This window comes from Mizuhopecten yessoensis, unplaced genomic scaffold, assembly GCF_002113885.1.
Source record: "Mizuhopecten yessoensis strain PY_sf001 unplaced genomic scaffold, ASM211388v2 scaffold29, whole genome shotgun sequence".
NCBI classification, from domain to species: Eukaryota; Metazoa; Mollusca; class Bivalvia; order Pectinida; family Pectinidae; genus Mizuhopecten; species Mizuhopecten yessoensis.
Window position 1 is genome coordinate 508,740 of NW_018403342.1, and position 13,847 is coordinate 522,586.

A 13,847-nucleotide genomic window follows, 5' to 3' on the forward strand; every position below is an offset into this window, starting at 1 on the left:
GAAGATATTGTAAATATGTGTTTAAACACAGACGTCAGTCACACTGATTGTCATTAATTACTTTCAAACATAAAAGTAATTGTACCACGCCTTATGATATTGATGAGTAAACAATGTTACGATTGTTCTTAACATGTACTTTAGCACACACCTTAACTTTCCCATGTTGATTACCTATGACGAAAATATGTACTTTTATTTGAAGGGCCTGAATACGGAAATGAGTGTGACGCTGAGAAACCTAACAGCTGTAAGTACCAGTCTGAGCTACAGTGTATACCGGCAAGCAACGAAACAACACAGTCAGTTTGCCAGTGTCCAGATAAACTAACGACATACTGGGATTCTATTGTCAAGAAATGTACCAAACGTATGTATATCTATCTTATTATCTATATTTCGATTTCAACTTAAAGGAGTTTCAGTTTTATAGCACCATTGTAAAATCAGAAAGGTCACAGTTCGACATTTTATAGTTCATTTAAAAAAAACACGTGTTTTTAATTTGTTGTATCGATGCAGTTGTGTTTTCAAGATGGTTATACACATATATGGAATAAAACATTGTTCGAAATAATCTACAGGAACAGTATTCATTATATTCTGTGATAAACCATGCATGCTATAGTAATCGTATACATTGTTTGGCAATGTTCAAAAGACAGTTATGTATAAATATCATAAGACTATATCTCTGTAAAACTTACAATTTTAATTGAAATTATATGTGATATTTCCCTTACGCATAGATTTGGTGGGACTGACACATATATATTATATAGTATACAACGTTTGATATAACGCTCTATCTAGCTAAAATGAGCCATTCTAAAGCGCTTTACAGTACATAGATATACCTAATAATAAATATTCATTATCAATTCTTTTTACTATCAGTTTTAAATTGTATAATGTAAAGGTCTTACCTATGGCGGTGAGTGTGATCCAAAATTCCCTGAGAGCTGTAAATATGGTCAGGAACTTTCATGTCTGCGATCGAATTCGGGAAATTACACGTGCCAATGTGACCATGAGAACAAAACATACTGGGACCCAGATCAAACGACATGCAACTCGCGTGAGTAAACAAGAATTAACCAATCTATTTGACAAAGCTGAACTTCAAGTGAAACCTATTTTTAAAGGTCATTCAAATGGATAATCGTCATTGTAGATAACAAAATTAGAATATCAGACCGTTACACATATTAACAAATAGATAGATAGTATCCAAGGTATATGTGACTGTAGACACAAGTTATGCTCTATTAGACAAATCGTTAGGTTGTTTTAAACATGGTTTATCGAGAAATCGTATCCTAACATTTCATATTTGGTAATTATACAATAACATTATTAAATGTTGGACACAAACTGTTTATGCATCTTAATGTTTAATTTACGAAAGTACTATTAGAGTGCATATTAACCAGCATTTACCACTTGCAGGACCACTATACGGAGAGCAATGTGACTCGGGATTGTCAGACAGCTGTAAACACAACACCCAGTTAAAATGTCTAGTATCCGATATCACCGGAAACAGTACCTGTCAATGCGAACATGAAAATTCTACATTCTGGGATTCGAAGGATACGGAGTGTAAAACACGTAAGATTACTACCTTCCTACATTTATCACTAAGTGGGTACTATATTACCGGCGATTTCATGTTAACATAGAAAGCTATTGAATTAGTCAAGTATCAATATTTTGGTTCATTTTTATTCGCATTCAAAGTGATAAAAATAATTGGATATTTTTGAACTGTATTAATTGCTTTGCTTTATTCAAATTCGAATACATTATTCATGATAAAACAAGAAGCTGTATTTTCAAAATCCATCAAGCATGGCTTGTCGTCTATGAATTGTCCTAAAAACTCGAATATAACGCATTTTACTGAACAACAACACACCTGTTCATCACCAGACACGCCTTTCACTCAATGCCTTCTACCTGTATATCTGAATGACCTTTTCACCTACTTAGCATAAAAGGATTATACATTCTAGCCTGACATGGCTTATGGCCTCAATCGAATCAGATAATGATATTGACAAGAAATTAATGCATATGTAATGTAATGGTGTATCCATCTTTACTGCAATGCATGCACAATGCGATGTCGACACAGTTTTGAAAAAAGGCGAAATATGTCTTATGTTCATGCACATTGCCTTAGATGGTTATATAGTGTCAAACGTTATCAGTGATCGTAAGAGGAGTGTCTGATATGTCATCATCCATCATACTGTCAGCCACGCTGTGTCACAATTATATCTTTTTATAGCTACTGTGTCTGTAGCATATCGTGTACTGTGGAAATTGTCTACAGCTACTACATATGGTAGCAAAGTCAATATTTTAACTTTTGTTTATGCATAACAAACTTAACGTAATCGCTATATATTTAGCATTAACATTGATTAGTTTAAAAGATGTTGAATTCGGGACAATTGTATTAGCGTGAATGGCACGTTAAGGTACTTTCTTCTTCATCACACAAGTATTAATTTTTATCAAAATTACAAAGTAAAAATTAAAGTTCCAAAATGTAAATCTTTCAAACAAATAAATATGTAAATGCTTTTCAAATAAAGCTTATTAACCTTATTTCTTGTAACAAAGTATTGTGCAGCCTTATGGACTTTTTTTGCATATATTAGGGAAGATAGGGAGGTTTCGAAAATCAAGTGTAAAACTATTGTTACATGTAAACTTTAGTTGCTTTATCTAGCTCTCTTAATGACAAATAAAAATAACCTTAGTTATATATTTGTATTCCAGGGCCAGAATATGGTACAGATTGTGACTCGGGATATCCGGACAGCTGCTTGCACAATTCACAATTGTCATGCCTACCGTCAGGACAGAATGGGTCTTACGTCTGTCAGTGTACAAACGAGGGACAACTCTATTGGGATACATCCGAATCTATCTGTAAACAACGTAAGTGTTACTGAACCATCGCGAGATACAAATTTTCATATTAATAAATTGTACATTTAGAAATGCATTAAAAAGACGTATCCAGACGTAAAATGCATGGCTTGCATTGTATATTTACATAAGTGATGTGATGCAAAACTGCGAAAATATGTACATATATGTAGTCGCGAAAGTTGAATGGCTGGACAAACAATGGCGATATGGAAGTCAGTAACATTTCCATAAAAACTTGGATTTGTATCTTTTATATCTTTATGTTATATACGTTAATTTGCACGTCGTACATGTATAGGAGACTGGACTTCATAATGGTATCTTTTGGTGAATGACTGATAATATGAGAACAAATTAGAAATATATGAAAATATTGATGCGTGTAAAAAATGTTATTTTGACATCTCAAATAACAGGTCCACGTTATGGGGATGGATGTGATATCAAGTTTAAGGACAGCTGCGAGATAAACGGAGAGTTAGTATGCACAGTTAACGGAAATGTATCTTCATGCCAGTGCCCGAATGAGACACAAGCTTTCTGGGACAACAATGAATCTAAGTGTAAAATCAGTACGTATAATACAAGATCCTTCTCTATGACTGAAACATGTGCGAACCTAATAACTTTCATGTATCAGGAAAGATGCAGGTAAATTGATAATACAGATTATCAACTTACAAGGTGAATAAAGGTATGTGCAGGAATGAATTATATATAAATATTGACATTTCCACTGCACAGAGCCTAGATGTTTCTACCGGGCCCAATGTATGTTATTTCCGTATAACATACAGTGGGCTATTCTGACGTCGCTATGCTTATGACGTCATAACTGTAACGTTGGAGATTGCACTGCTCCACTGTCAACTAGTGGCTGTTCTCTGTATGGATTTACCCTGACGTTGAAATGTGTTCAGACTAATATTATGTCTTTATTTCTGCGTGAACTGTAAGTTGATTAACATAAAATGTAAATATAAGTATTGGTTGTCATATTTTTGACATGCATTGGTGTCCACCATTCAATATGTAGGTAAAAGCCAATGTATGTTACACACCAATGCATGTCAGAAATATGACAACCAATCCTGAAGTAAATGATATAACGCATTATTATATAGTTAATAATAATCGACTCCTGTGAATGCTTGAATATGTTGTTGATCTCAGAAATATTTGTTATAAAATCAAAATAATTTGCATATCCCTTCCCTTCAAGACAACCATATTGATTTTATTAATATTCTAGATGCCGAAGACACAAAATAACGGTCTGACAATTTGTTTCCTTTAGCAGTAGAAGTTAGGAAAGGGTCATTCTGCCTGACGTCTATCTACTTAACGATTTTGTTTTACCACAAATATATCATAAACCCCTAAAGTATTGCTAATCTATCGTATTACATTGTAAACAGTAATATGTAAATGTTTTCCGAATATCTTACCTTTTCTGACTACTTATTTATCACTGTAATGACGTCTTCAACTTACAGGACCATACTACGGAGGTAAATGTGACTCTAAATACCCTGATAGCTGTTCCTACAACAAACAACTGACATGCCTTCCTTCAGAGACTACCAACACTACTGTGTGCCAGTGTAGGCATGAAGACATAACCTACTGGGATGGATCAGTAAACGAATGTAAACAAAGTGAGTCACGTGACAAATTGTTCATCTACCTCGTCATATCAGTAACTGTATTAATTGATGCCGTTAAATATATATAAATAAGCTTGTAACAAGAGTGAGTTATGTGTCTAATCTTTATCTACCCAATTAGGTTCATAAGCAAGAGTAAAAATCAAGTATTGTGACTTAATTTATAACTACATGTACGCTATTATAAACTTTCCTTTGAATATCATGATTAAGATTTGATATGATGCGTTACTTTACATCGCATCATATTTCAAAACAAAAAAGGTGAAAACACCTATCCTATCATACAAATGTAAGTATATTTATCATGACCACGGCATTCGTTACAATTCAATAGGGCCGCGATACGCTGGAACATGTGACCTCCAACTACCGGAAAGCTGTGTCCACAAATCACATCTGAAGTGTGTTTCACTCAATGGCACAAACACGTCAATGTGCCAGTGTGCTGATGAACTGATGTCTTACTGGGACCCGGTTGTTACTGAATGTAGTGAAAGTAAGTTTCATTTTATTCGATTATTTCAAAACTGGACGCTTTAAGTTAAGTCCTAAACACAATAAGATTTGCCAAATGTGATAAAATGCGAAGTTATAAGAATATACATACATTTTGGCGTATTTAATTAGTGTTATAGAATATATGTTTATTGATTATTTCTTGTGATGAAAAAGAGGCGAAATGTAATTTTTTAATTGGCAATTTACACTTGTTATACCTTCATCAGACTCTTACTTTATCGCTTTGTTTTAAACGCTTTACCCTAGGACCAGTGTATGGTCAGTCCTGTCCTGGTAAATACCCAGACAGCTGTCAGTTCAACTCCCAACAAAAATGTTTACCATCTGGTTCCTTTGGCAACCACACATGTCAGTGCGAGGACGAGGTGGCAACATATTGGGATCAAACCACCTCACTTTGCAGGAAGAGTACGTACATATTTTATAATTAGATATTTCCATTCATTGAACAAAGAATATACTGATAGTATAAACATATATTGTTACTAGTTAAATGTTTTATCGCCTTTTAATAAAATATCACTTTAAACGGCAAATCATGCACTTAAACAGGACCGGACTACGGGGCTGAGTGTGATCCTATGTTCCCCGGAAGCTGTGCACATAACTCTGATTTGTCTTGTGTGACGTCAGCTAATAACAGAAATATATCGATATGTCAGTGCTTGAATGAGACTACAACATACTGGGATTCGGAACAAGCAAGCTGTATAGAACGTGAGTATTATCCTGTAATTCCAATATATACTGAATACATGAGGACATTAATCCAACGAGTGACAATTTATTATAGTTTATAATGAATAAAAGTAAGATACAGTGGAACATTGATATAAATTGAAATCATCCAAATATTTGATCGTTTCTTAATCTTTTTATTAGATGAAAGCAAATAACTAAAAGGTGACGTCATGTCGAGCGATGCTATTACACACTGTCGAAAAATCAATGCTGGGCAGCTTTGAGGCCTATACCAATTATTGGAGAAAAAACATTATCACACATAACTCATGTGTATCAAAGTTAAGGTACCACAATTATGGCCGGTAAAAGCAATAATGAAAATATGAAGGTTATTGGAGAAATATCAATTCGTTTACCACAATGTATGTGTATAAAATTGTATATGAAATATGAAAAAAATAATAAATGATGTCGAACAGATAAAATTTTAATGTATAATTGCTAACCAGTAAGAGTTTAGGATAGTAGATCGATATATACTACATTCACGCGTATTGACAGTTTGTGTACCTTTAACCTACAGGACCGAAGTATGGTTCCAGGTGTTATTCAGACTTACCGGAAAGCTGTATGCATAAGGCTCACCTGACATGTGTATCACACGGACCAGATGGAAATTCCACTTGTCAATGTGAGACTGAGGAAGGCACGTACTGGGATTTCGTCAATCTAAAATGCAAAACAAGTATGTATTTGAATGGTGCACTGGTACCTTGTATTTATGTTATACAAGTATGAGCCCTATAATTCATCATTTCTGTGCTACACATTAAATGCAATTTGTTTTCTTTGTTTTTAATTTCGAGTTCGGATCTCGTCATTGTATGTTTAAGATATATAACATTTCATTGGTCTTTTTACCTTCTACATTACAGTCTGTCTTAAACAAAGTCATCATTTCGCATTGAACAGGAAGCAAAAATACGAAATATTACACGTGCATTAGCAATATATGCAAGAGACGCTTTGAAAATTGATGCGGAGTTCATTTAAAACAGGAACATTATCCTATCAAAAACATTCCTGTAATACACAACATCATGGGCATGCACTTTTAGTCTTATGGTTGCGTATCACATCAAAATTGACACAGCCGACCTTTTCATTTGCTCGAAAGATTAATCATATATTCATTAACTGGTATGGAAACTAGCATTAGTGCAAAGAGGTCTCCTGAATCTGTTGAACGCAAGGTAACATAAATATTTGGTATCGAACAGAAAAGGCATTTAAGATTTGTCACATAACTATTTTTCAGGACCCGGATATGGAAATAATTGTGACAAGGAGCATCTCGACAGCTGTCAATTCAACGATGACTTGAAGTGTTTACCGTCGGATCCATCAGAGAACTATACCTGCAGATGTCTAGACACACAACTGATGTACTGGGATAATGAGGTTCAGCAATGCAAGACACGTAAGATAAACCTCAGAAATTGCAAGAAACGGAAAGTAGAAATTCAAATGTGTTAATTTGTATTCCTTTTATCACATGAATGATTGTTGTTCAAAGAAAGAAATAGCGACAAGTGCAACACGTTTTCATTAATACCTGTTTATTAATCTGTTTACGAAATTATAATCATTGCAATATGCATTGTCTGTAGGTACATGTAGCTAATAAATTTAGGTAATAAAATAATTGTTAGAAATACGAAGGAAGCACATATTCAAATGTGTGTATGTCGGTGCAGAGAGCCAATTAAACTTAATATTTCATTGTGTTACAATATATAAGGTAATTTCGTCTTCTATTGTCTCCTGTATGTAATTAAATGTTAAAATAATTCGAACCAATACCGTAATTGTTCCAAAACGTATGCTGAATTACAGAGAAAGGTTAAAGGTTTATATAAAACCTTTTCTATCGGTACATATTTTCAACGATTGGTGTAATAGAATTTCTATTAAAAGCGTGAATTCTAGCTTTGCACTGATGCTGATGTTTTCGTTTCCAGACCATATCGCTGTTTGTTACACTGCCATAGTGTATTTTGTTTACAGATATTAATATTTTATATCTCCAGGCATCACAAGACATTTGACATTTGTTTCTACACTATCGGCATTTCTTAATAGCTTACACGCTTTTCCATACTTTGTTGCATGATACACTAGAAATCGGACCCTGCTTCATTCTTTATTGCCGACATCACTACTCATTACAGATCATGTTTCTCTACTATATTGGATTACATCACCAGACTTTATAGATCAAGATTCGCCACTACGTTTCAGTTCTCATTATTCTCACAGTATCACTGGACATTTTATGTACAGTTTTTTTACTTATTAAATATAAAATTTCGTGTTTATCTATGTATTTTACAGGACCAGTGTATGGCGGTGAATGCGACCTGGGCTTTCCAGAAAGCTGTAGACATGACGGCCAATTAAAATGCGTCTTATTTCAAAATCTAACAATTTGCCGATGCCAAGATGAAAGGGGGACGTTTTGGAATCCTGTCACGAAGACATGCGACAAAAGTAAGATTTTCATTCATTATTACATGCGCTTATATGTTGTTATAATTTTTGTTTAAAAATAAGTTTGAATTTTTAATAAGTTCAAATTATACATGTAAGAATGTAAGACTGGAAAATATAGGTTTCTTTTTTACAGTACATTGAAATTCAGAAATGAATATCCAATCTGTACATATTGATTTCCAAATCAATACAACCATCGTAAGAGTTTGGTTTTGTGATTGTTTTGCTTTTTTTATTTTGAATAGTGTATCAATCAAATATGCACACCTTTGAATTACGATTTGATTGCATTGTTTTTAATATGGTGAATCATTTATTTTTGTAACTGAACACTCTGTTTGTTTTTCTTTTTTACAAGGACCAAGTTATGGACAAAACTGTCACTCTGATTATCGAGAGAGTTGCCAGCCTGAAGACCAATTAAAATGCTTACCATCCGGGTCCTTTGGTAACTATAGTTGCCAATGCGAGAGTGAAAATGCCACCTTTTGGGATAGTATTCACTTTCAATGCGAAGACAGTAAGTGATGAAACCAAGACACGGGGTTGTGATGTTGATATTTCAAAAATGGGTGACTTACGTGTTTCACGTGAATTTTAACGAGAAAACGTTTTATTGTTTTGGGTGCATACCAATTAACTCACATCCTAAATGTCTACTGATGTATTAATATTGTCTGGTTAACTAACAAAGAGAAAAAAGGATGATGCTTTGAGCTTTATTGAAATGTCATGTCAACTAAAAATTGTCCAGTTGTCAACTAAAATTGTGAACTAATTCAATAACACTTTGTTCACATCATTAAAAATCATTTACATATGTCCATCATAATTAACAAGCAGTGTATTTCATAATGAATTTAATGTTGATGTATTTGTAATGAATTGTATTCAGGGTATACAGCGTGTAAGGTAGCAACGCATGCGCACGAGGGTCACCATTGTGTAATACGTGTTAATATTGATATACACAATTTTGCATGATAAAATAAAAGTATAGTTTCATAATAGTTGCACAGCTTCTCTTAAAATCTATCAACTTAAAATGTTGTAATCAAATTCTTACACCGGTTACTATTATGTCTGAATGTTTTCAATCGAAAACTGTTCGGGTCCTTCAGCCATTATGTTAGAGTAATCGGAAAACAATCATATCGTGTTTTCAAATTGAAACTTTGACGGAAAATACCGAGGATTTCCGATTTCTATTTGCCATGACAGATACCCATAGACAGCACAACATCTTACCTCTGCAAAAAAACGACTGTGTCGACGTTTGGTCAAAACTAATTTTGTAAAAATGCATAATGAACAAGCTAAAAACCAAGGATTATAAAATAATATTCTTTTTCCTTTTGTCAATATAATAGTTCAAATGCATGATATTAGTATTGCTTTATTATTCATAAAACTCAGTTTCTTCCAAACTCTCTAAAAGGTGATTTGGTGAATCATCAAATAAGGATAAATTTAAATGGGGTTTCATATCTTCAAAATGTTAACATATTCCTATCAAACTTTAAATGCATATACATTATTTTAAAACAATCATTGTACATTTCATTACATGCTATCAACTATAAGTTTCTTTTTAGTATTCCTTTTTTGCAATAAAAAGCACGTTCATGCAATGCACTTTCCATAGCTTTCACCCTAAACTGTTATCTTACACGCTGAAAATACTACAATAAGTTCACGGTGTGTGTTGTCGTCATGTTATTGTACATTCATACATCTTTTTTACAGGGCGGAAACCGGATACTAAATTAAATGATAATCCTTACACCAGACGATCTGACATCAGGGACGACGGCGCGCTATGCACTTTCCACGTGATATTGCTCATATGCACTTAAATGCATGCACACATGTTATACACACGCTGATTACAGATAGACTTGCACTCTTCATGTTTTTGGTGTAGAAATTATGCACACTTAGATTAGTGACATGTATCTACTTTATTTCAGGACCGGAATACGGTGATAGCTGTGATAGCAACACCCCGGATAGTTGTAATCACAATTCGTATTTAACATGCGTGTTGTCGGTAGACACAAACACGTCAACATGTCAGTGTACAGACGAATCAAACTCCTTCTGGCATAGCACTACAAATGACTGCAGACAAAGTAAGTATACTATTCATTTCTTTCGGTACCAAACGTCATTGATTAAATACAGGTGTATAAAATAAGTTTATTAAACATTCAGCATCGATGAGCAATACAAAGTTCGCTTATATATCTTGCTCTAGATCTGATATGTTTAAAAAAAGAGCAATCTTGTTGAATTTGGAATATCATGAGTGAAGAAATAAATTGCAGTAAGGAAGGAAATTGAAAGACATATTGTAATAAGAAAATATACTCCAATGATAAAAATTTAGCAAAGCTAATTAGTTTTGTAAAATTAAAAAAATCACAAAGGAATATATTTAGTATTGAAATATAATGCACTGACACATACCAATAAAGAACGAATCAATCACAAAAATAATTTGTAAACGTTCTGATTAAATAGGTGTGAACTAGCATTATCTAGAACATGTTGCAGCAGTATGTGACTTCCTGACAAATAGACATTATTAATGATATGCTCAAATTTCATTTTGAAGTTTAAAGTAACAAATGTTATGCAAAAAATATGCGGAAAATTAAAATAAAATATAATTAGGAAAAAGATCTATCATTCAAAAAGAACAACAATTCCTTAATGATATTGTATGAATCAGATAAAATAATTGTTTAGAATTTATAAGGATACGGTCAATGCGACTAGCAATAAAACCTTATTTTCATTGAATGTAGATGTGTTTTTGATTAAAAATCTTCCAGCTACGTGAAACAAAATTTAATATACTGTACATTGTATTATGGCTGCGTTATGTAAGTTGTAATTCTTATTTAACCCAATAGTGGTGTTGTATATGGCGCCTATATATGTATGTGATTTATGTAACAACCTCAAAACCTCCAAAATGCATGCTTTTAATTTATTGATGAAACAGTCAAACCAAGCGTGTGTGGCATAGCAACATACATTAACAAACCAATATTGTGATAGTATATTGTTATTAACATCAACAATAACACTAATGTTGATGTTAATTGTTCTTCCTTCTTTTTTGCAAATATCAAGGGCCATCGTATGGTGGAGCTTGTGTGATTGATTTCCCTAACAGCTGTGCTTACAAAGACCAACTCGAATGCATATTTTCGACAACGACCAATGAATCTGTTTGCCAGTGTGTCAATGAAAGCCAATTGTTCTGGAATGAAGAAATATCGCAATGTTTGAAAAGTATGCATACATAAAAAAAAACATATTAAATATCTTCATTAATTGTGAAATAATAAAATTATGATTATTTAAGATTAGCTCATGACAATTTTAACTAAAAGATTTGACCGTAAATTTATTTATTTTGATTTAACAAATTAGGTATGTTATCGAAAGCATCAAAAACTTAAGTTGAAACCGTATTAAAATATGCTATGTACATCCCGTACAGGACCAGAGTATGGAGATTCTTGTGATAGTTCAAACGTTGATAGCTGTACCTACAATGCTGAACTAGCCTGTCTCCCTGACCGTGTCACAGGAATGCATTCCTGTCAGTGTTTGAATGAAAATGCGACCTACTGGGACCCTACCAAGTCCGACTGTAAAACAAGTGTGTAGACTCTTTTATTGTAACACTATCACGGCGTTAATATTCCTTTCCAAAAAAGTAACATCCCTGCCTTATCTGCTTATGGAGTGCATATGCCACGATCAATTGCTATTCTACATCATTTTTATACGCACTTCCATCAGGCTATTTTTCAACTGCAGGGGTAGTACGGGGGTATTTGTAACAGGCCATGCTTTGGTTAAAACTTGTTTTTTATCAGTTTACTCTAAATTGCAGTATACATTATATGCCTTTTTTGCAAAGAGAGATAGACATTGTACGAAAAGCGCTTTTCTCTCTACTATTAACACCACACTGTACACTTGTGATCTCGTGTTTCATACTAAATTGAGAGTTAACTGTTTCTCTCCTTTTTTATTGGTGTTCCTCAACTCCTGTTTACGGTATTTTTCAAAACAAAAGGAATGTCCAATAGACTGTAAAATTCAAGCTATACACATATACTTAAGAATGTGAATATATGTCATTATCATATGTTTACATCACAGGACCAGAATTTCAAGGCGGCTGTGATCTTGGATTTCCAAACAGCTGCAAACATAATGATCATCTACAGTGCTTACTCTCCGAAGTAACTGGTGCCCCAACATGTCGTTGTCAAGACGTCGACCTTATATATTGGGATCCCGAATTGTCCATATGTGAAACAAGTAAGCTCAATTGCAATCAACTAGTAAATTGAAAGAGTCGAATAGGAAAAATATTATGATGAACAAAGAATTACAATTATGTTTACTTGAAAATATGATGTTAATCATATGTGAAATACAAAAGAAGAGGTCCATGTGATTCGAAATATGTTTTTGTATTCAAATGAAATTACCATATTCCATTGTACAGGATAAAGGGGGTAAATTTCCAAAAAAAACCAAGATGTGTCCTTTTTAAACCGTATTTTACCTAAATATTGTTAACACACAGGACCAGAATACGGTGAAAATTGTACACCAGAACTAGTCGACAGTTGCATGTACAACGACCAACTGAAATGTGTGCAGAACGGATCATCATTCGATTACGTTTGTCGGTGTAGTGACGAGATCAACCAGTTCTGGGACACTGTTGAACTCAGCTGTAAACAGCGTAAGTTCTTCATAGTTATTATAATAATTAGTTCATTATTTATTTTCAGAAATGATGAGTAGCGTAAACAAGCTTATACAAGCCAAAGCAGTATTTCAAACTGCTAAACGGTTTTTCTTAGGTATTTTCATATAAACTTTGTTGATTTTGTTAGCTAAAAATGTTGAACGATTTTGGTATTCTGGTGCAATTCTTTCAATGAGAAATTAAAATTATGTTTATATTCAGTTATATCCTATTAATTCTTTTTTAAAACATTGAACAAGCAAAATGTAAATTTAAATTCAGTATATGAAGGGAATGTTTTTCAAGTTAATGTCAAATATTTACATGATAACAATTTCTGTACAAAATATTGACGGATGGAAACAGTATAACAAACGGGAATTAACTATTATTATTTCGAATAAATGGTAATTTATGTGTTTAGAAATACAGATATACGTAAACGCCAATCAAATAATAGTTTTGTTTTTTCATTTTTGTCTGTTCTTAATGACGGTGTTCTTGTAAACGTTTTGTATACTGTGCAGGACCAGGGATCAACGGTGTATGTGATAGCAGTTTTCCAATGAGTTGTTTACATAATGCTAACCTGAAATGTCTACTCGAAGTCAACACCAATACACATACCTGCCGCTGTGAAAATGAAGACGGGTTTTACTGGGATACCAACGCAAATATGTGTAAACCTA

At 33.4% G+C, this 13,847-nt stretch overlaps 1 protein-coding gene across 2 annotated transcripts in view; it reads left to right on the forward strand.

Moving 5' to 3' along the window:
• Positions 1-13,847, forward strand: part of LOC110443254 — a 92,962-nt gene that overhangs the window by 53,149 nt on the left and 25,966 nt on the right. For both annotated transcript variants that reach the window (XM_021487767.1, XM_021488512.1), the window contains 19 exons: positions 206-370; positions 920-1,078; positions 1,450-1,611; positions 2,791-2,952; positions 3,363-3,518; positions 4,443-4,604; positions 4,951-5,112; positions 5,382-5,543; positions 5,688-5,852; positions 6,403-6,564; positions 7,138-7,299; positions 8,214-8,369; positions 8,731-8,892; positions 10,343-10,504; positions 11,514-11,675; positions 11,887-12,048; positions 12,558-12,719; positions 12,991-13,152; positions 13,686-13,847. In XM_021487767.1, coding sequence (XP_021343442.1) covers positions 206-370; positions 920-1,078; positions 1,450-1,611; positions 2,791-2,952; positions 3,363-3,518; positions 4,443-4,604; positions 4,951-5,112; positions 5,382-5,543; positions 5,688-5,852; positions 6,403-6,564; positions 7,138-7,299; positions 8,214-8,369; positions 8,731-8,892; positions 10,343-10,504; positions 11,514-11,675; positions 11,887-12,048; positions 12,558-12,719; positions 12,991-13,152; positions 13,686-13,847 — 3,069 coding nt within the window. The remainder of the gene's footprint in view (positions 1-205; positions 371-919; positions 1,079-1,449; positions 1,612-2,790; positions 2,953-3,362; positions 3,519-4,442; positions 4,605-4,950; positions 5,113-5,381; positions 5,544-5,687; positions 5,853-6,402; positions 6,565-7,137; positions 7,300-8,213; positions 8,370-8,730; positions 8,893-10,342; positions 10,505-11,513; positions 11,676-11,886; positions 12,049-12,557; positions 12,720-12,990; positions 13,153-13,685) is intronic.